Consider the following 20,265-nt stretch of genomic DNA (forward strand, 5'->3'; position numbering starts at 1 on the left):
AAAAAAAATTTCAACATGCTTTTGTCAAAATATTCCAAGAATTAACCCTTTCCGGGCAGGGATTATAAACTTGCAACAGGTTTGATTTAATCGAAAATTTCAAGTCCAGATTATCATTTTCTGAAAGTATCAGATTTGATAAAATTACAACATTTTATTTGGTCCAGAGACGGTTAATTGTATTCAAAATACTGAAACAATCTATATTCATATCATGAATATTCTTCCATCCGTTTTTTTATTCTTCCTGTGCCTCTGCAGGGTCAAGGTTGAGATGGAGTCTATCCCAGCTAACTTTAAGGAGGTAGCTCAGTTACACCCTGGACTGGACTTCCCATCTAAGGTCAGTTTAGAATCTTCATCTAGCCTGACATGAATGTTGTGGGATTTTGGGAGCGAGTCAGACTATCCGGAGAAAATCCAAACAAGTTTGTGGGGAGCAAGCAAACCCCATATAGGAAGTCTGAAGCTTGGATTCAAACCTCTAAACCGCCAACCTTTAGAACTTTGAAGCGGATGTGTTAACCATTCCCCACTGTGTGGCCCTCATTATTATATGTTGTTGGAAATTTGATAAGTAGTATTTCATTTCACTTACCTTGAACATGTACTAGTAGTTATTCAGATATTCACATATCAAATTTTATGAATTGTTTCGGATGAGTCTGCACCTTTCTAACGATGTCAATTCAAACAGAGCACTGCAACCTTCGTGGCTTTTGTTTTTGATCTTACATGACTCTGCGCGTGCACCCAAAAAACTACCATAAAAAACTGTTTTGAACCATGCAAATTGCATTCTTAGGTTAATATGAATAAGAATAGATTTAAAATAGTATCAAATGTATTGTAAATCTCTAAAAAAGTGAGTTTACCTTTAGTGATACTGAGTGTGTTGTCTCCGCTGGCCACAAAGTCATAAAGTGCAACAAAAAGGTTGGGGTCGCTCTCAGCCGCCCCCAGCAGATTCTCCTTTGAGCTCCAGCGCACCGCTTCTGTCAGGGCCGCAGAATCCGGCCCGAATGGCCTGTGGAGAGCTTCTGGAGAAAAAGGTGGATCACAGAGAAGGAGAGACAAAAAGACGGTAAATGATGAGAGAAGGGAATGATAAACAAAGCATCCAGGCTGATTGGTGAAGTTGCAAGTGCATGCAAATATGTAACCACTCGAAACCATCCTGATCAAGCTGCCCTCGTGGTCTACCTGTTTGTCCAGGCCCAGGACTCTGCCTGAAGCCAGTGGTGAGATTCTGGCTACTAAGGGTCCCCCACTCTTCGTCAAAACTGTTTGCCTGCAGGCACCTTAAAATCATTACTTTAGCAAAACGATTCTCTGTAGTATACACCTCTAAGATCTGGAATGATCTGAGGTAGCGCCGTGTGCGTATTTAAAGAGCACAAAGAGGGAAGGGCTTGAGTGACGCTACGTGACCGGGGCGCAGTGAAATACACGCGAAAACACACCCACAGAGACGAAGGCGCGCTTGATGAAGCAGCAGAGATGAACAATGCTCAGCAGCTGCTGCCAAAGTCGCTACGTGTCTGGACAGCTGCTGCGGGTGTGGGATCAGAGGATGACGAGAGAGCCATTGACGATTGAGAGCATCTATGCATATTAAACACTATGTATTGTTCAGGTAATTGATTTTTCATTTGTTTACTATGGGGTGGATATTGCTCAATTATGCTATTGACAACTACACGTGTACATACAAACGACCGGTATAACTCTAAAAGAATGAGGCCATGTAACTCTATTCAGCTTTTGGTAAATTTGCAGATGTTATGTCTACAAAGGCCAAACAATTCTAAACATGTACACCTGATTCATCTGATGACAAATCATCAACATGGGCCATGTGATACTGTTCCACTCTAGCCTGTATGCTCAGTTTTATTAAACCAATGCACACCGTTTATACATTTAATAAAAAAAACTGATGCATAAACAAACACGTCACAAAAAGTAAATAGTGAATTAGTGGTGATTGTCTCCTTTTTTAAAATCACAAATTTCGTTTATTTAGTGAAAAAAAATGACTACTTTCCATGGAATAAAAAAAACAAAAACAAAACACAATCTTACTTGAGTTACCAAACATCGCATCTATATAGTATAGAGCTCGTGCACGCGACGTCACCATTTTCACGGCTCCATATTGCCGGTCAAACAGAGCGGCTCAACATTGAACCGTAGGAGAATATTTACAATACCCGAGACCTGTTGTGCGGTTGGTTGTCACAACAGACGAGACAGATATTCAAAGAGCTCATCAATACCACCTGAAAAGATGGCAATTAAACATGATGGATGTTGCCCAACCAAAATACGCACACGCCCGTGTAACGATCCCTTCATTTCAGGTAGGAATTATTCTTCTCAATCTCAAATTCCAAAGAAGTATTCATAATGCCAAGTTGGCTCATTTGAGAACAATACGTGTTAAAAAAAACTGTCACAGAGGTTTACAGAGGTTAAGTGCAGCTGCAATCGCTTCTGTGACTCTGTCCTCTTTTTTTTCCCCCAATCATAGTTAATGCATGAGATTTTGTGTAAAAGAAGGGGTCATTTACTTAAATATTGGGATTTGTATTGGATACTAGTGGGAAAGATCATGTCGCAGAACACACTTCCGCATTCACGAGCCGTCAACAGTCGTCTTTTTTTTCTTCAAACATGGTTAATGAATGCGAGGGGGTCAATTATTTAAATATTGCTATTTGTATTTAATACTAGCTGAAAAGATCGATGGATTCCGGCAGAGGTTAACCTGTCGCCGAACACACTTCCGCCTTCACAAGCCATCAAAACCGTCACTATGTGGGATTTATTCCTGATGAGAACAGATCCAGCAACAAAGTATTCACATGCATCCAGACTTTTATACGCTTTCAAACTTTTTCATGTAAATCTCGACAACTTACTCATCAGAGCCATGTGTATATTCAAACTGTCCAAGACAAGAGGAAGCGAATTAACAGTCCAATTTCTTATCGGTGAAAACATCGATTTCGGAATTAAATACGGGTCCTCTATGCCGAGTTTATCTAAGTTTTCCACTTACTGTTGTTTATTTTCACCTTCTAAATGTCTGATGGTATCGGACAAAACTCTCGGCGTCATGCTACAAGACATATTTCCGTGTCATCTCTAACCGACTTAGCATTGAGCAATGCTTAGCTTGACCGGCAATATGGCGAGGTAAACAAAAGTCACGTGATTTGATGACGTAGGTGCACGAGCTCTATATTGCTACCGTTTAGTGTTTATCCACCAACATCGAAACAACACCTCCTGATTATCACGTTCAACGATGAATTTCATTCAATCATTCAATACTTTGGCATTGAAAAGACTTACGGAAATGTCGGCACCGCCAACTGTGCCCATCAAAATCTGAGCCAAGCTCACGCAGAGTCACCGACACGGCCCCTACGTGGGATTTGTGGTCCACAACGCATAAAGTGTCACTATTCGCAGAATGCTGCGGAGGTCATCTCTGGTCATTGGTCTGTTTCAGTCACATGGTGTGATGAAGTACCCAGTTTTCCACTTGGTTCCACTTAGCACCTACACTGCCCCCTTCTTCTTGATTGATTTTGCAGTAGAATTAAACCGATCATCTGGTCATCTGGGTCCACTTATTCTAGCTGTTCCATGTTTGCCATTGTTGTTGCTTTGTTCCTTGTTCTGAAAATTCAGAGGAACAATCCAGAGGAAACTCAACTCTGTGGTGTCCTAGCCAATACCAGCTGTAGGGACACCCCCTACTTGGGGGATGATTTTCAAAGCAGCGCGCGTGGACTGCGCTCAAGTAGAAAGGAACACTGCACACGGGGTAGCTGCAGTGACCTCAACCCGGTCGCTGCCCGCGAAAGCATCAAGATTCCCTAACTGCAATACAAAGAAAGCATTTGCTGCTGCCCCTTGGCCACAAAACCGTTGGACTTTAAAAGCGAAAATAAATCGAGATATATAACCAGAACGGCACCAAAATTCAATGACTTCTTCCTTCGCCGAAATGCCCTTATAAAGTTTTGTAACGATGATATATGATCTAAAACAACCGACCAACAGGAAGTATTTCACCCTCCTAACCCAGGACGGATCACAAAACGATGATTGGGCATACTGTTGCCATTTAACATTAAAAAATAAAACTAAAAAATGTGACCTTTCATTTCACAGCCAAAGCAAGTTATTTGGCAAATTTAGAAGCATTGCAATCAGAGAGTAATTAAAAACAGAAGATTATGCGAGACTTAATCTACTGTACACAATTTCATTGTTCAGCCAGAGTTGTTAGTGTAAACAGTGTGTTGGTGGCAGATGCTGCATATAAATAATGACTGGACAAAGGACCCAAAAATGACCCAAATATTTCTCCCGCCTACGCATCGCAATGAATCATCTTGTATTTCCACTGTGCCAAAACACACACAATATGCCCACCTTTGTGCCAGACCAGCACGCAGTGCAGTGTGGCACCGGAGGTGATCTGGTTTAGCCACAGTTCCCAGTACAGCTTCGACCCCAGTATGGTTCTCTACCAGTCCTCCACACTATGACATTCTTGATCTGGCTCAAAGTACTGTAGATCCTTGGTACTCGACTACAATCCATTCTAGAAGGTGTGTCGAAAACAGATTTTTTCGAAAACTGAATCGACTGCCGTGCGAGTTATGTTATTTCCGGGTTTTTTTTCAGGGGTTCGTTCGAATTTACAAAACCAAAGCACGTCGTGGGTGGGTCAGCTGGTCGGGCCGCGCGCGTTCTGTTATTTCCGGGTATTGTTGGGGGCGTTCGAGTACGGATTTTAGTTTGAAAACTGAAGCAAAATTTTTTTACAATTTTTGTTCGAGAACGGGGACGTTCGAGAACCGAGGCTGTACTGTAGCTGCTCCGAGCCACGATGGAGAAATGCTGAAGCGCTAAAATATCGACTTCACCACTCCAATGAAAGACACCCACATATCTTATCCAGTAAATTTTTTTATGTGAGAATCTACTACATGTGTGTAGTATGTAGAGAGAAGACAGAGCCATGTCTGATACTTCCTGCGATATACCACACTGTGAGGGATGGCAAAAGTGGGATGTGCGAGGGTGGGAGGATCCGAGACGTGCATGGTCGGGATCTGGGGGCCTCGGGCAGAGTGTGTGATGAAGTCGGAAAGTTGAGCGCTGCATACTGTAATGTGTGCGCAAAAATGAGTGGCGTGTGGTTGAGGCCTGGACCAGAGCGCTGCAGTCAACAGCAGATGGCTGGTCTTGTTCTCCTGGGAGTGTGTGCGTGTGTGAAAGACACTGCAAGCGATGCTAAGCCAACTGTCATAGCTACTCCTCTTACATACTGTAGTTGCATATCACGTTACTGTCCTTGAGGAACATTTTTAATGAGATTAATGCTGCACACTTTAGTTGTGAGTGTCCTAATATGATCAATTTCATTTCTCAATTCCAGCGTGACAAAAGTACACTTTGCGACGAGTCCCAAAGCTCCAATCAAACTACCAAATTTCCAGAAGTTTTTAAGATGATTTCAATATTTTTATATTAGAGATATACAGCAAGTTTGTTTTTCCATTTGGCCCAAACTCAGACCTCAAGTGCTGTAACGTTTGACCGAATGAGCAGTTGGTCTTGATGCCGTATTGCGTGTGCCAAGCGCAGCCTTGTTAATGTGTGTGTACGTGCGCGCATGCGTATGTTTTTAACGTTGCACATGTGCGCTCAAAAGAAACAGTTTTGCGTCAAGCGGACAGGAAAGGGTCTTTGGAAGTTCTACGGGGCACGCCAGGACCGCAAACCCCCAACTGAGACAGCCGGGACAGAGGTGACCCCGGTCCCGTGGCGACCACTCGTGTCACTGATATGACATATTTTGTGACACAATCCACTTGGCTCTCCAAGTCCTCTAACACCAGCAGCTGCTTATATGACAGATTAGAGATTTGCGCTTCTTTGCGTGATCATGTTTTCCCTTTGCCAACATATTTTGTTGTGGCATAAAAAATGGAAATGCATCACTGTAGATCCGGGGTGTCAAACACATTTTTCTTGCGGGGCCACATGAGTTATGGTTTCCCTCAGAGGGCCGTTATGACTGTGAAACCATTAAAATCTTAAACAGCCTCATCATGTTTACACATGAAACTTATAAACCAGGTTTGGAATCAGAAATCAAGAGCAACAGGTTTTTCAACTATGACTCATGTTTGGGAAGAAAAAAAATGCTTGCAATAACTCAATGTTATCATTTATGATATGACTCTGGAACGTTGGTACAGATTTTAACAAAAATCATGGAAGTTGATTCGCATGATTTGCCTTCGCGGGCCACATAAAATCATGCGGTGAGCCAGATCTGGCCCCCGGGCCTTGAGTTTGACACCTGTGCTGTAGATAATCACACTGTGCAGCACTAGATTGAAATTAGAATTATCTATGATCCTGACTACAGTATGTATAATAAAGGTTATTTAACTACAGGAATAAAAAAGAAGGTATAATCGCAGGTTAGCCGTGTTTTGGTGTTGGCCCATGTTGTTGTTGTTGTTGCTACTACTAGTACTACTTTTTTCTTTATTTTTTGTGGGATATATTCAATTCTAAATAAAAAGCACGATGAAATGTTTACGTCAAGATTAAAATATATACATCTATATTGCTGTGAATCTCACTGGGTGGGCAGTCTGTCAATGTGGGTGGGCCTTTGCACATCCAGGCCTGCCCGTTGCGCCGCCCTTGGGCTGCTGGCAATGATTGATCGCGTCATTCAATGACTCCACCTGTGCATTTTGGACACAGAGACTGCCTGATGATCGTGTTGAATTAATTGTTGATGAAATCCTTCTTGAAGAAAGTGAGGCAAAATGCAGTGCAGTACTGGTGGCAACCAGCCAAGGTGCTGTTGACGCAGTTGCAACTAGTTTGTGGCATGAAGAACAAAAAGAAATGGTGTCATCTTTGGCAGACATCCACAGAGACCTCAATTATGACACAATGGTTATGGGCAGCATTGTTGTTCTCAAAATGACTCTCCCATGGAAAAAAAATAGCTTATCATAATCTTTGGGGAGATTTTCCAATCCATCATTGCAACAGTATACAGGAATTGAATGAAAATACAGACTTCCACCAAGCTAGCCAATTTAGCATGCTTTGTATGCTAGCAAATGAGCACGTCAGCACACTCTGCAGTTTATTTTTCAGTACAGGTCAACCAACTGCATCTAACAAGTCACTGCCCTACTTGAGAGCAATAAAAACAAGGCATAAAAGTGAAACAAAATCTGTAACCACACTTTTATCCAGATCTTAATCAAATTTTTATTGGGTTCTGACTCATCCCATGGAGTGTTTGTTTGTCCATAATCCCAAGAAACTCATCACAGCATACCTTTTCCCTAACGCTTTTCAGAGGTAATCATCACACAATCAAATAAACAATCGGCAATCTGTCGAAGGTTTACAACATTCGCAAGGTAAGTATTTATTTTTAGCCGGTGAACGAAACAAAGCAGCACGACGCCATAAATAACTCAGCAGCGCACATAGTGATGTTGGTGCAGACAAAAGATGGCTGGCTGCCTGCAGGAAGCCCGACCTCAAACCTGATACAATAATCCCCACATGTACAAGACATTACATAAGGTAGATTTGGCTCGACACGATCCTGCGGCAGATGAAGACAAAAAGGAGTCTGATTGTTACAAGGAGGCCAAGAGAGAGCCAGATAAACAATCTTGTGGTGGTTCAAGTCATCATAAAAGCATTCTATTGTTAGTCAAGGGGGGGGGGGTCACAGACTCTTTGTTGAGTTCAAAATATATAAGAACCTCAAAATTCAAACTCTCCAAAACTTGAATAATTTGGAGAACTTGGAGAATTAGGACCACAGAGGAGTACCCCAGCGTGACGGAACAGTTTGTGCTCCACTTTGAAGCCTGCACCAAACATCACCCTGCACATTTGCATCCTAAAACAACCTGTGCGTGATCCTCGCTGACATACGAATTGTTAACGTGTCATAACATGTAACAAATGTAACTTCATTTGTGTCTTTGACCTATAATTTGAGCCGCTACTTGAACATGGACACAGTCTTCGTCATAAATTAGTGCAGCGATTAGTCAACGGATTAGGCCATCCATAAAAATATTTAGGTTTCCGGTAACCCGACCGACCGTAAATATTCAAAGTCAAATGAAATTGAAGAAGTTCGCCTTTTTTTTTTTTTTTTTTACATGAAGGGGACATGAGTCTGGACAAGGGAAGTAAATGTTTGCGTGTGTGTCAACAATAACGTTCAGCACATAACAACGGCGCGCTTCCGCATACGCTGCTCGAACAACAATTAGCTCCCTGTGTGGAGTTTGCATGTTCTCCTTTAAAATAAACCAAGAGACTAAATAAAAGGGCTGTCAGTGTTTGTGTACTACTTTAATACTTTATTTCTGAATACATGTGGTAAAGCGTTGGCCTAACAGTTTTGAGGACCCGGGTTCAATCCCGGAACCGCTTTGCATGTTCTCCCCGTGTCTGCTTGGGTTTTCTCCGGGCACTCCAGTTTTCTCACACATCCCAAAAACATGCAACATTAATTGGACACTCTAAATTGCCCCTAGGTGTGATTGTGAGAGCGGCTGTTTGTCTCCATGTGCCCTGCGATTGGCTGCCAACCAGTTCAGCGTGTACCCCGCCTCCTGCCTTGTAGACAGCTGGAATAGGCCCCGGTTCTCCCGCGACCCTTGTGAGGATAAGCGGCGAAGAAAACAGATGGATATGCTACTTGAAAGTTAAATACACTTAACTAAACTACAAAATTTAACACTGCAACATTGTGCAGTGTAAACATTGAATTGACCGATTCTCGCATACCACATGAGCGAGGACCCATACTTGTAATCAATGTTCCAAAGCATATCATAATTACAAAATACTCCCACAATCAGGATCCACAGATTGCAACTGATATTTCCCAATGTCTTCATTTTTTTTTTTTTTTTTTAAATTACAACGAATTTCGTTGCACGGTGGATCAGCTGGTAAACCGTTGGCCTCACAGTCCTGAGGTCCCGGGCTCAATCCCGGACCCGCCTGTGTGGAGTTTGGATGTTCGCCCTGTGCCTGGGTGGGTTTTCTCCAGGCGCTCTGGTTTCCTCCCACATCTCAAAAACGTGCAACATTAATTGGACTCTCTAAATTGCCCCTAGGTGTGATTCATGAGTGCGGCTGTTGTCTGTCTCCATGTGCCCTGCGATTGGCTGGCAACCAGTTTAGGGTGTACCCTGCCTCCTGCCCGTTGACAGCGAGGATAGGCTCCAGCACTCCCCGTGACCCTCGTGAGGATAATCGGCAAAGAAAATAGATGGAGGGAAAACTCATTTCATGTTGAAAAATGAGTCGACTGATGAAATTGCATGAAAAAAAATAAATCAATTCAATTCAGCGTCATCATCAAAATTCCTAAAATTTCAAACTGCAAAATGGATACAAAGCTTACTTTTCAGAAAAAGACACGCTCATTTATGTTGCTCAATGAACATACCACATCAGTGAAATGTGACACGAAGGAAATGTGTTGACCTTGTGGGGGCTTCCTAGCTCGGATGACACGAGGATCACAAATAACACATTTTATGTGTCATTCTAAACTTATCTTTCGATTGTTAATGTTATCAATAACAGTGTTTTCTTTGCCGAGTGGGCACCGTCACATCAGTTCACCACCAGCAGTGGAACGTTTCCATATGAGTCTACAATTACCCATGTACGCACTTGCCTTGTATCCACAGTTGACTCATGTCCAGGGAGTTCCGCAGGATCTGGGTCTCCCTCAACCTGCCTTCCAATATTCACACATCCTGATGTTGAAACCTATTTGAGCAATAGGTATTTCCAGGAAACACCAGTGACTGCTCTCTATTCACATTTCTATTCAGTCATTAGAGAGTTGACAACCCCCAGTGCTACATGCCAAACGGCACTCCCAGGAAATAAGCAGATTCATAACAAACACCAGGTACCTTCCTTTAATTGTGCTGGGAATAAATAAAAAAAATACGACTCTTTAAGATGGTAGCAAAGATATAATAAAAAAAAAATATATATATATATATATATATATATATATATATGTACATACCGTAATTTCCAGCCTATAAGAGGTGACTTTTTTCACACGCTTTCAACCCTGCGATTTCTGCGGTAATGTGGCTAATTTGGGCATTTTTTTCCTAACGGTAGCAAGGGGGCGCTCAAAAACGGTAAGAGTAAGACCAGTGGAATATATCTGCCGAGGAAGTCACTTTTACCGTATGTGTTCTTCTAACCGGCGTTGTTATTGCTAGCATGTTGCTGCTGAGTTACTCCCGTGTCTTAGTGATTATTACCGGTAAGTTTTTTTTTAACAAGCCCTGTTAGCGCCGTGCTAGCGTGTTGCTGCTGTGTGACTGCCGTATCTCAGTGATTGAAGTGTGTTTTTTTTTAACTGGCCCTGTTACTGCTGTGCTACCGTCTTGCCGTGGCTATTTTTTTTTTTTCTGGGACTTTTTTTTTTTTACCAGCGCTGTTCATGCTACCGTGTTGTTGTTATGTTAAGCTAAGATAAGGTATTAAAACTTTGAAAACTCTTTCTGTGTACCATCTTTCATTATAAATATCACGTGTTTCAATATGGGTTTCAATGTTGGCACTTGCGGCTTTTACACAGGTGTGGCTCATGTATGTACCAAATGGTATTTCCTTTCCAAATGTAGTGGGTGAGGCTTATAATCAAGTGTGCTCTATAGGCTGGAAATTACGGTACTTGAATATCTCCACTCAAACTGTTTCCACTTCAAGTATATGAAGGAATACCATGCCGATTTTCTGAACTCCATTCTTACAATATAATAATAAATAACAGCAACAGCCAGAGTCATTCATTGGTGAGTAGTAGTCATGTTTTTTTTTCTCTATATACAACTTAGTTGGCTTGTGCATTGGAATAGCCACTCGAAAAGCTTTCTGTTCAGCATATAGCAACACTCCCAAGTGAACTTACGCTTTATGGATGCCAAATCTGCTGAACGGACCCCGTGTGATGTGCTCGTGACAACTACCACGATTACGATTCAATACAACAGTCAAGATTCATATCTGTATTTCTGAACCGCAAGTCAGTTTTTAGGGAAAATATATCCATCCATTTTCTAAGACGCTTATCCTCATGAGGGTCGCGGGACTGCTGGTGCCTATCCCAGCTATCTTCGGGAAGGAAGTGGAGTACACCTCGAACTGGTTGCCAGCCAATTGCAGGGAACATAGAAACAAACAAGCACACGCACTCATAATCACACCTAAGGTCAATTTAGTCTCACCAATTAATGCATGTCTTTGGGATGTGCGAGGAAACCGGAATACCCGAAGAAAACTCCACACAGGCACTCTAACCATCTTCTTCGGCTTGTCCCGTGAGGGGTCACCACAACGTGTCATCTTAGATGAATGCATATTTGTTTGCCATATATACTGTAATTTCCGACCAACAAGCCACAAACCTTTTTCACACGCTTTCAACCCTGCAGTTTATGCGGCTAATTTGTGCATTTTTTTCTAAAGGCCGCAAGGGGGCACTTGAGCGGAAAAGTAAGAATGACACCGGTGGAACATATGTGCCGAGGAAGTGAGTTTTACCGGTCCTGGTAGAGCTACGCTAGCGTGTTGCTGCTGTGTTACTGGCGTGTCTCAGTGATATTTACTGGTAAATTTTATTTTAACCAGCCCTGTTAGCGTTAGTGCGGCGCTAGCGTTAGCACAACGCTAGCATAAACTCTGTGTACCGTCTTTCTTTGTAAATATCTCGCATTTGAATGTGGGTTTCAATGTGGGCACTTGCGGCTTTTACACAGGCGTGCCGTATGTATGTACCAAATGGTATTTCCTTTACAAATGCAGTGGTGCGCTCTGTAAACCAGGAAGTACGGTAAATTAATAGAACAAATACATTTGGCAGAGAAGATTTGCCTGTATTTTCTTCTGTGCCCCACTTAGATCAATTCCGGGAATTGCGTCTTTATGAATGTGGATACGGATGTGTACGCATGCTCAAAGAAGTCTGTGTACATGTAAATTCCTGGCCAACTCTCCAGCCTGCAACCCAGATGATAAGCTGCAGCGATAATGCCAGCAAACAGACGAAAGCTCCTGGAAGGCAATCAATGTTTAACAGGCTTGGCAGCAGTACTTGCCCTCCCCGACACTATCTATTTTTCCCCCCGTAGCATCATCGCAGCTAAGCCTTGCACTGAAACTGCTACTTAACCAAGAGCCATTATAGCAATTTGGCTGGACCTCTCCACAAAGTCGAAAACATTTGTGTTCTTAGGATGACAGATGCGTGGAATGGTTTCGCGTGCTGTACAGCCAACCACGCTCCGTTCTAATTAATCTCCTCAATTTAATGATATAAACTGTGTGTGTTGAGGCCAAGGACTAAAAGACACTTTTGGGGGGGTGGGGGGTGGGGTGTAAAAAAGCCTGGCTGGTAGCTGATGTAAAAGCTCAAGGCAGCAAAGCAGTAAAGCAGCATGCCGTGACAAGAATGTTCCAATAAAAAGACACAATAATGACTTTTTAAAATTGTAATATATACGCAAAGTAATAGCATTTTCAGTGAGGAATTACAAAAACGTCCTAATCTCAGGGGTTTCATAATTTCATAAAATACATTGAGAATTCACATGTTAACAATAGAGTGACATTCATTGCAGTTGTGTTTGAGGAAGCAAATGGTAGAGTTAAAAGCAGAGGCTTAACCCCCTTTCGCGCTGCCTGTAAAAGCCATCCTTTTTCCAGCTTTCTTCTCCGTCGCTGCTCTGTATAAACATCGCCGACATGGACTGTGGAGACAAACTCAACCTTGGAACTTTCCACTTTCTGAGCTAGTATCCGAGTCATAACAGAGGTAGGACGGTTGCCTGTACGAAACTGTGAATGGGTATTGACAATTCTGGCGCAGTGATCTCACACATGGTGTAGGGTTTCATAAACTGGTATCACCTCACTAAAATCAAATAGAATCACTACAAAAGAGCTCCCAAAATAATAGACAGTCCAGAAATCAGACTCAACCACAGGCTCTACCTATTCCCCTATACTTGCACCACCACCATTACAAGAACTCAACACATAACCCGTGGAATGATATACAGGTCCCCTGACTACCGTAATTTCAATATTCTATATGTGTTACGGATACAAGCGGCCGAAATGCGTTTCCTCCCTTAGAGATAGGGCGAGAAGCTCAGTCATCTGGGAGGGGCTCAGTGTCGAACCGCTACTCCTTCGCATTGAGAGGAGCCAGGTGAAGTGGCTGGGGCATCTGATTCGCATGCCTCCTGGACGCCTCCCTGGTGAGGTGTTCCAGGCATGTCCCACCGGAAAGAGACCCCGAGGACGACCCAGGAAACGCTGGAGAGACTATGTTTCTCGGCTAGCTTGGGAGCGCTTCAGGACCCCTCCGGAAGAACTGGAGGGAGTGGCTGGGGAAAGGGAAGTCTGGGTATCCCTGGTGAAGCTACTTCCCCCGCGACCCGACCCGGAAAAGCGGTACATAGTGGATGGATGGATGTTACCAATATTGAAGAAGTGACAATAAATGTACTTTGTAAACGAACTTGGGCACATTTACAAAGTATATTACTAAAAGTATATTGTTGTTCGTTAAGTATTAATGGAGGAGGTTACTTTCGGCTTGTCCCTTTCGGGGTCGCCACAGCGTGTCATCTCAGATGAACGCACATATATGTTTTGGCACAATTTTTACGCCGGATGCCCTTCCTGACGCAACCCTTCTCAGGGAGTGGAGGCCCCAGTGGGATACGAACCCACAACCCCTGGTTTACCAAACCAGTGCTCTAACCACTGAGCTACGGGGCCTCTGTTAAGTATTAATATACATCTTATTAGAATCTGGCAGAGATTTCATCTATTATGAACGTAGTCAAACATGTAGCCATCAAAAATGTTATGCTCCAACAAACGTATTTGCCTACATTCGCAAGAAAGTCTTTTTTTTTCCAGCAAGAGGAGGTGTGGCCATGGTTCCTCCTGGTGGCTAATGGGAGTCACGATGTCCAACTCACCAACAATTTTTAAACTCATCGGGTATATAAAGGCCTATCACGCTGTGTGATAGTAGCGGTATATAGGCTATCTCGCGCATTGTGTCGTCGCTGCTATCTGACTTGCTGCGGTTGTTAAGGCATTAGCAAACAGTCAAAAGAAAGGGGGATTTGTCGCTAATCCAATTTCACCCTTGATGCAAATCTGCTTAAATCCATGGAGCCAAGCAGTCTCATCTGGGCAGAACCTAAAAGGTGCTGATAGAAGACATTTTATACATCAGACTTTTATTCTATGCTTAAGTACACAAATTATGTCGTGGTTAAGTGACTTTTCAATTGCTCGAGTAAAAATCTCTGGAGTGCAATAAAAAAGAAAAATCTCCAAAATGCGTTTGGAAGCCAGCTATTCAGATTTTGGCCTAAATGTCATGTCACAGGTCACATGAATAATTGAAATAACCTCCAAAAGAAATTTCTCCACCCATGATTTGCAAAGTGCTGCTATTTTCAAGTGATGACTGGGCTAAAGGGAAACACCATCGGATACATTGGAAGTTATTTTAACATTTTAATGTGTTCTTTGAATATTTACATAAAAATAAATGTGTAAAAATGCAACTATAGCCGTGTTTTTGAAGGAGACTTTTCAGCACGGGGGAGCGCTCAGACCGTCACACCGGGCAAAAAGGGAGGTCGCATCTGTTAGTGTTATCTGTCAATGTTGTCAGCCTGTAATGTGAAGTTACTCTATTAGGTGATATCTTCTTCTTTTCCTTTCGGCTTGTCCCGTTAGGTGTTATAATTGAGTAAAACATGTTCATGATTTTTTTTTTTTTTTTTTTAAATGCTTCAATAAAAAACATGTACATTTACATCACAACTGCAAGACAGAATAGCATCATAAAGTATTGGTGCTGGGTATCAGCGAGTACTCAAACAGTATTGTACTCTGGGACTGTTTGAAAAAAGTATTAATATGAATGCCAGGCGTAGTAGTAGTCAGCAATGATGATCGATGATGAAACAGCCTTTTGACCCTTTTTAACACAAACGCTAAAACAGTCCCGTGTTCTGCCATTGTTGAGTCAAAAAAAAAAAATCATCCAATTTGAGACATTTTCAAACACAGGCTAAAACAATACCATACTTTATAACGGACAATGGCAGATTTACAGGTAGTGGAAAGGATCTTTAGCTCGAAGACACCAATCCTCAGCAAATTTGTGTTACAAAGGATGTAGAAGGGGTTCATTAACACGAGACCTGAAAACCTGACAGGCTTTAAGTTGTGGAGGCGTCAATATAATACTCATACTGTACTTCACCTAATACAGCTAAAGGTGACGTTCCCCTTGAATCAGCACTTTGTTTCTCCATTCCATTAAATGACTGTCAAGTTTCTCTCGCTCTGGTTCCCTTTCTGCCCGCTGAGGTCGTCTCGTTGGGAAGCAAAGCTGCTGAATTAATAATGTTCTGAGAGGGACCGCAGCACACCTGAGTTAGAGACAGGAAATGACTCACCTTGTCATGAGTGGATTAAAGGAGGGGGAAAAAACAACCCAAATCACCACCAAACTGGAGCAAGAGGGAATACGTTCATACTGAACCTTGCCTGACTCTTATCTGTCCTTTGGACTGTTTTTAGCGCATTAAAACAAACAAAAGCGTAAGCAAGCAAGATGGCCCACGACATTCACAGAAGAGGCGGCCGGTAACACAGAAGCATGAGCTCAACAGACAACCACGCATTCCTCAAAGACTGTCACCTTTAAATTATGACCCGAGAAGGCATAATTTGATTCAAAGTTATGAGGATTACAAAATGGGTTTTAAGAAACTGTCAATTAACTGTCATAATACCTCATTGCAGTTTCGCGAGTATTCATCTAGCCTTGAACGTCTTTGCCTCTCCCTACTTAGAGATGAGACAGTCATGATGAAATTAAAAACGTATGCCACGGGTGCACAAAAAAAAGTGTATCACCATCAGCGACCATTTCGAGGATAGGCGGCTTGGAAAATGGATGGATATTAAGCACGCGTTTAGTCACAATTAAAGTGAGACCATTGCTCATCCTCACAATAAAGGAAAAAAAGAAGCCGATCATTCATGAATGGTAAGCTAACACCTGTTATGAAATATTGGACTTTTTCTGCAAGATCAAAGGCAAGCTTGGCAATAATGGCGCTTGGAAAAAAAATATTCCAGACAACTTTTCAACACGATATTGTTGACGTTGTGATATGGGAGCGTTCGCTATGGTCATGTGGAATGCAAAAAGTGTAAAAAGGCCGTCCAAGTCATCAGCAACCCCGTAGTGATGAAGTTATTATTCATGGTTTTCATTAATTAAAAATTGGTATGGTCGTGTTGCGTCATACGCTGTCCATAGAGATTTGATCATACGATTCTAAGAGCTTTTATGGCATCTCTAAAAAAAAAAAAAATGAAGCCCATTGAAAGCTTTATGTGCACACAATGTAGATGACACAAGTGCAACATTTACTGACAGTTTGCTTATGAAACTTAATTGTAATGAATGAATGCCATTTAACATGTTGTTTTGTAATATAAAAAAAAACACAAATCAATATCGTAATGATCTTAGTTAATCTATTCAAGTATATATTTCTCAAATTTGGCACTAAATGTAAGAATGAAAGATTAATCTCAATCTGACATTAGCTCATAATTTGGATGTCATATTGATGTCTATTTTATGTATAGTTATATGTTCAACTTCAAAATGCCACCGTTGCTTTGCTGCATTTACCATAATTTCTGGCCTACAAGCCACGACTTTTTCCACACGCTTTCAACCGTGCGGTTTATGCGGTGATATGACGCTAGCGTTACCGCACCTTGTTATAACCCACAGTACACAGAAAGAGTTTAAAACTAGGACCGCGCTAATGCTGGCGCAGCACTAGCGTTCAACTCTTTATGTGTACCGAGGCTTATAACCAGATACGCTCTGTAGGCCGGGAATTATGGTACTTGCCTGGCATCAGCTGGCACAAACTAGCGTATGTAAAAAGCCACCAAAAATAGATTTCCCAGGCAATATGATTATTTTGCCCATCAAATTCATGCACATGCACAAAATGACATCACAACAGCATTTCGTGAATGCTCCCATTGGTCATGTTATGATGTCATTACTCATTTACGAAGTAGCAGCACACAACTTCTATGTTGACGATCAAATGCAAAGAAAAAAAAAAAAGATTATGCGGCAGTGATTTTTACGCTAATCTGCTTTAACTGCTTACAGTTACATGCTGTCTCACTTTTTACGCAGCTATTAATAAATCACGACTAGTAACCTTGAGGTAGAAATGCAAGCCCCATCGGACTGTTTGGTGGATTTAAAACATCAAAAGAGCATGCGCTGATATCTCTAATAGTACTTGGTGAGTAGGGTATACTTGACAACATCTTTTCTCCACATTTCCATGCAATTTATTGTTTTTCATTGTAAATAAAAAGGTAAAGCCAGTTTAACCATAATAACAGTACACACCAAAAGAAGATTCTCTGAAATGTAAATCTGACAAATCACCAACTGGGTACAACATCAGAAAAGTGACACTTCAGGCAGTAAAAAATAAAAAAAAGGGCAATGATATTTGAAAAAACAACAACAAAACAGCTTCAGTCACAAAGATCACTGTCACCAAATTTCGATGAGAAAGAAAGCACTTTGATATGCAGTGAAAGACTGAGGTCCTCATTCTCTCTAAGGGCTCATTGTTCTATTATTGTGAGCTTTGAAGACAAAATTCTCTCTGCAGCGTGCCAGGCGGCATGACTGCTCCGAAAACTAAACTGTTGCCTATCAGCATGAGAAAGCAAAACACTTTTGAACGTGAGCTTATTCCTGCATTCAGAAGATCTGTGCTACTTAGGGTTAGTTTTGAGACAGTCAGGGACGGGAAATCCTATCCCTTCCCCAAAGTCCCCATTGTCTGCTCTGCGTCCTTGTCCACTGCAGTGCTGGAAGCAACTTCGGTGTGCGGCATTTGTAGAAATGCTTTTACAGTACTGTCACATTCACACCAGAACCAAAGAAAGGCCTTACAGATGATGACATCCAAATTATCTACCAGTCGTCTCAATGGACCTTTCCGACCTGTCAATCACTCGTACAATAATAGCCAATAAGATAGCTGCAATGTCTTAACCCCCGGCTTGACACGCCACTCTCGCCACACTGTCCCACAAGCAATGCTGGTTGTCAGTCGCCTGTGCTTGGAAAAGTTAATGTTGAGAAAGAAAGAAAGAAAATGGTCCTCAGATGGGCTTGGGGGGAACATGCAATTCTGATCAAAGATATCCTGCTTGGTTGATTCACTTTCCAAAACCGAAAACAGTTGACAAAGTGCCTACGGTGGATAAAGGCTTGTGAAAGACCGCATGTACAACTAAATGTGGACAATAACAACAAACCCAGGGCTGTATGTTCGAAGGTAACTTCTCTGAGTTTGATTGAATTATTATCAGTGCTTTATACATTGCAGGAGAACAACTTGCACTTTGTTCGCGTATCACTGACCTGCTAAATGAAGTGTGTCATGTTTTATGCCGAAGAGTCGGGTTAGTGATGAAAATTCGCGATGTCATGCAAGAGAAATGTCTATTTGCCTATTTGTATCACATCAGACTTTTAAGACAGAGCACTGGGTTCGAGTATGAGCCAAATCAAATGAATACACCCACTCACTTATGAAGACTACAATGATATTACTCGTGATCTTTCCAAGTAAAAAGTACTCACGCCGCCTTACATGCGCAGTACGATTCCACTATTTTATCCTGTTGGATTTCAATATGAAGTTTGTGAGGCGTCAAACTTTTTTTTGCATCGATCGCCAACGTTTCGCTGTAACTCTGACATTGCGTCGCGCTCCGTCCAAAATCTTCATTCCGTGTACATATCCTTGCGTGAAATAGTTGAGACCTCTCTGTGGAACTCTCTTGGACAAGTCTGACGCATTTGGCAAAAAACATACCCCAATATTATCTAGAATACGCGATAGACAATTGACTTCAAACCCGTTTTGTTCACCATTTTGGAAGCTTGTGGGACATGGCTAAGGGGGCGGAGTTTAAGATCGCCATCGGAAAGGTCCATTATATCCAGTAAGCTCGAGCTACTATAGATACAGTACGTAGACTTCGTTAAGGATCTTACATCATGCATTGATATTATCCATCCATCCATTTTCTGAGCCGCTTATCCTCACATGGGTTGTGGGGTGTGCCGGAGCCTATCCCAGCTGTCAACGGGCAGGAGGCGGGCTACACCGTGAAGTGGTTGCCAGCCAATCGCAGGGCACATTGAGACAAACAGCCGCACTCCCAATCATACCTAGGGGCAATTTAGAGTGTCCAATCAATGTTGCATGTTTTCAGGATGTGGGAGAAAACCCGAGTCCCCGGAGAAAACCCACGCAGGCACGGGGAGAACATGCAAACTCCACATTGATCCCGGGACCGCAGAACTGTGAGACGCTTTACTAACTGATCCATTGTGCCGCTGCATTGATATTATTCTTTGTCTAATGAGAAATGTCTTAACTGCACACAGTACCAGTCAATTCTCACATTCCAAGTCAATCAAGTAGAAAAATGTACACCCTCATTCAGAACATGATAGTCCTTGAGCTCATGCAATTCAGAAAATATGTCATTTGTACAAAATCTTTGGGAAAAATATGGCCCTCAAGTGACACAAAACATCATGCGTGATGTGTGAAAACTCGGCATACCTTCGGAAAACTTCATTCAGTAAACGATCAACAAATAACCTGGCACGTTTGCTGCCTTTTCCTCCTTTGGCTTTTTATGACAATTACTCCAAAAGTACTGCAACTGTGCAATTAATTTATCAAAATTAAGGCATCCATCCATTTTCCACACCGGTTTATCCAAACTACTGTACTACTACTTTTCATATTCTGCAGAACTGATGAAGACAATCTCCCACAAAACGAGGGCAAACGTTAAGATATTGCAAAAAAACAATTACTTGGGAGTAATCTTGAGTACATGAGCGTAATTTCGTAAGGACAGAAGGTGACCTAAATTATTCACGACCGGATTAAACGATGCATTCAGCTCGCTGAGTGTGCTGTAACAGTAGAAGCG

The 20,265-nt window shown here is 42.1% G+C and overlaps 1 protein-coding gene across 3 annotated transcripts in view; it reads right to left on the reverse strand.

Annotated features, from left to right (window-relative positions):
• Positions 1-20,265, reverse strand: part of abl2 (c-abl oncogene 2, non-receptor tyrosine kinase) — a 36,930-nt gene that overhangs the window by 15,280 nt on the left and 1,385 nt on the right. Inside the window, exons 1-2 of one of the 3 annotated variants that reach the window (XM_061825183.1) lie at positions 1,204-1,315; positions 876-1,037 (exon numbers count right to left, since the gene is read on the reverse strand). In XM_061825183.1, the coding sequence (XP_061681167.1) occupies positions 876-1,037; positions 1,204-1,312 (271 nt within the window). In that variant the 5' untranslated portion in view covers positions 1,313-1,315. Of the gene's footprint in view, positions 1-875; positions 1,041-1,203; positions 1,316-20,265 lie in introns of those variants that run through there. The other 2 variants (XM_061825182.1, XM_061825179.1) reach the window with 2 other exon arrangements.

This window comes from Syngnathoides biaculeatus, chromosome 7, assembly GCF_019802595.1.
Source record: "Syngnathoides biaculeatus isolate LvHL_M chromosome 7, ASM1980259v1, whole genome shotgun sequence".
Taxonomy (NCBI): Eukaryota; Metazoa; Chordata; class Actinopteri; order Syngnathiformes; family Syngnathidae; genus Syngnathoides; species Syngnathoides biaculeatus.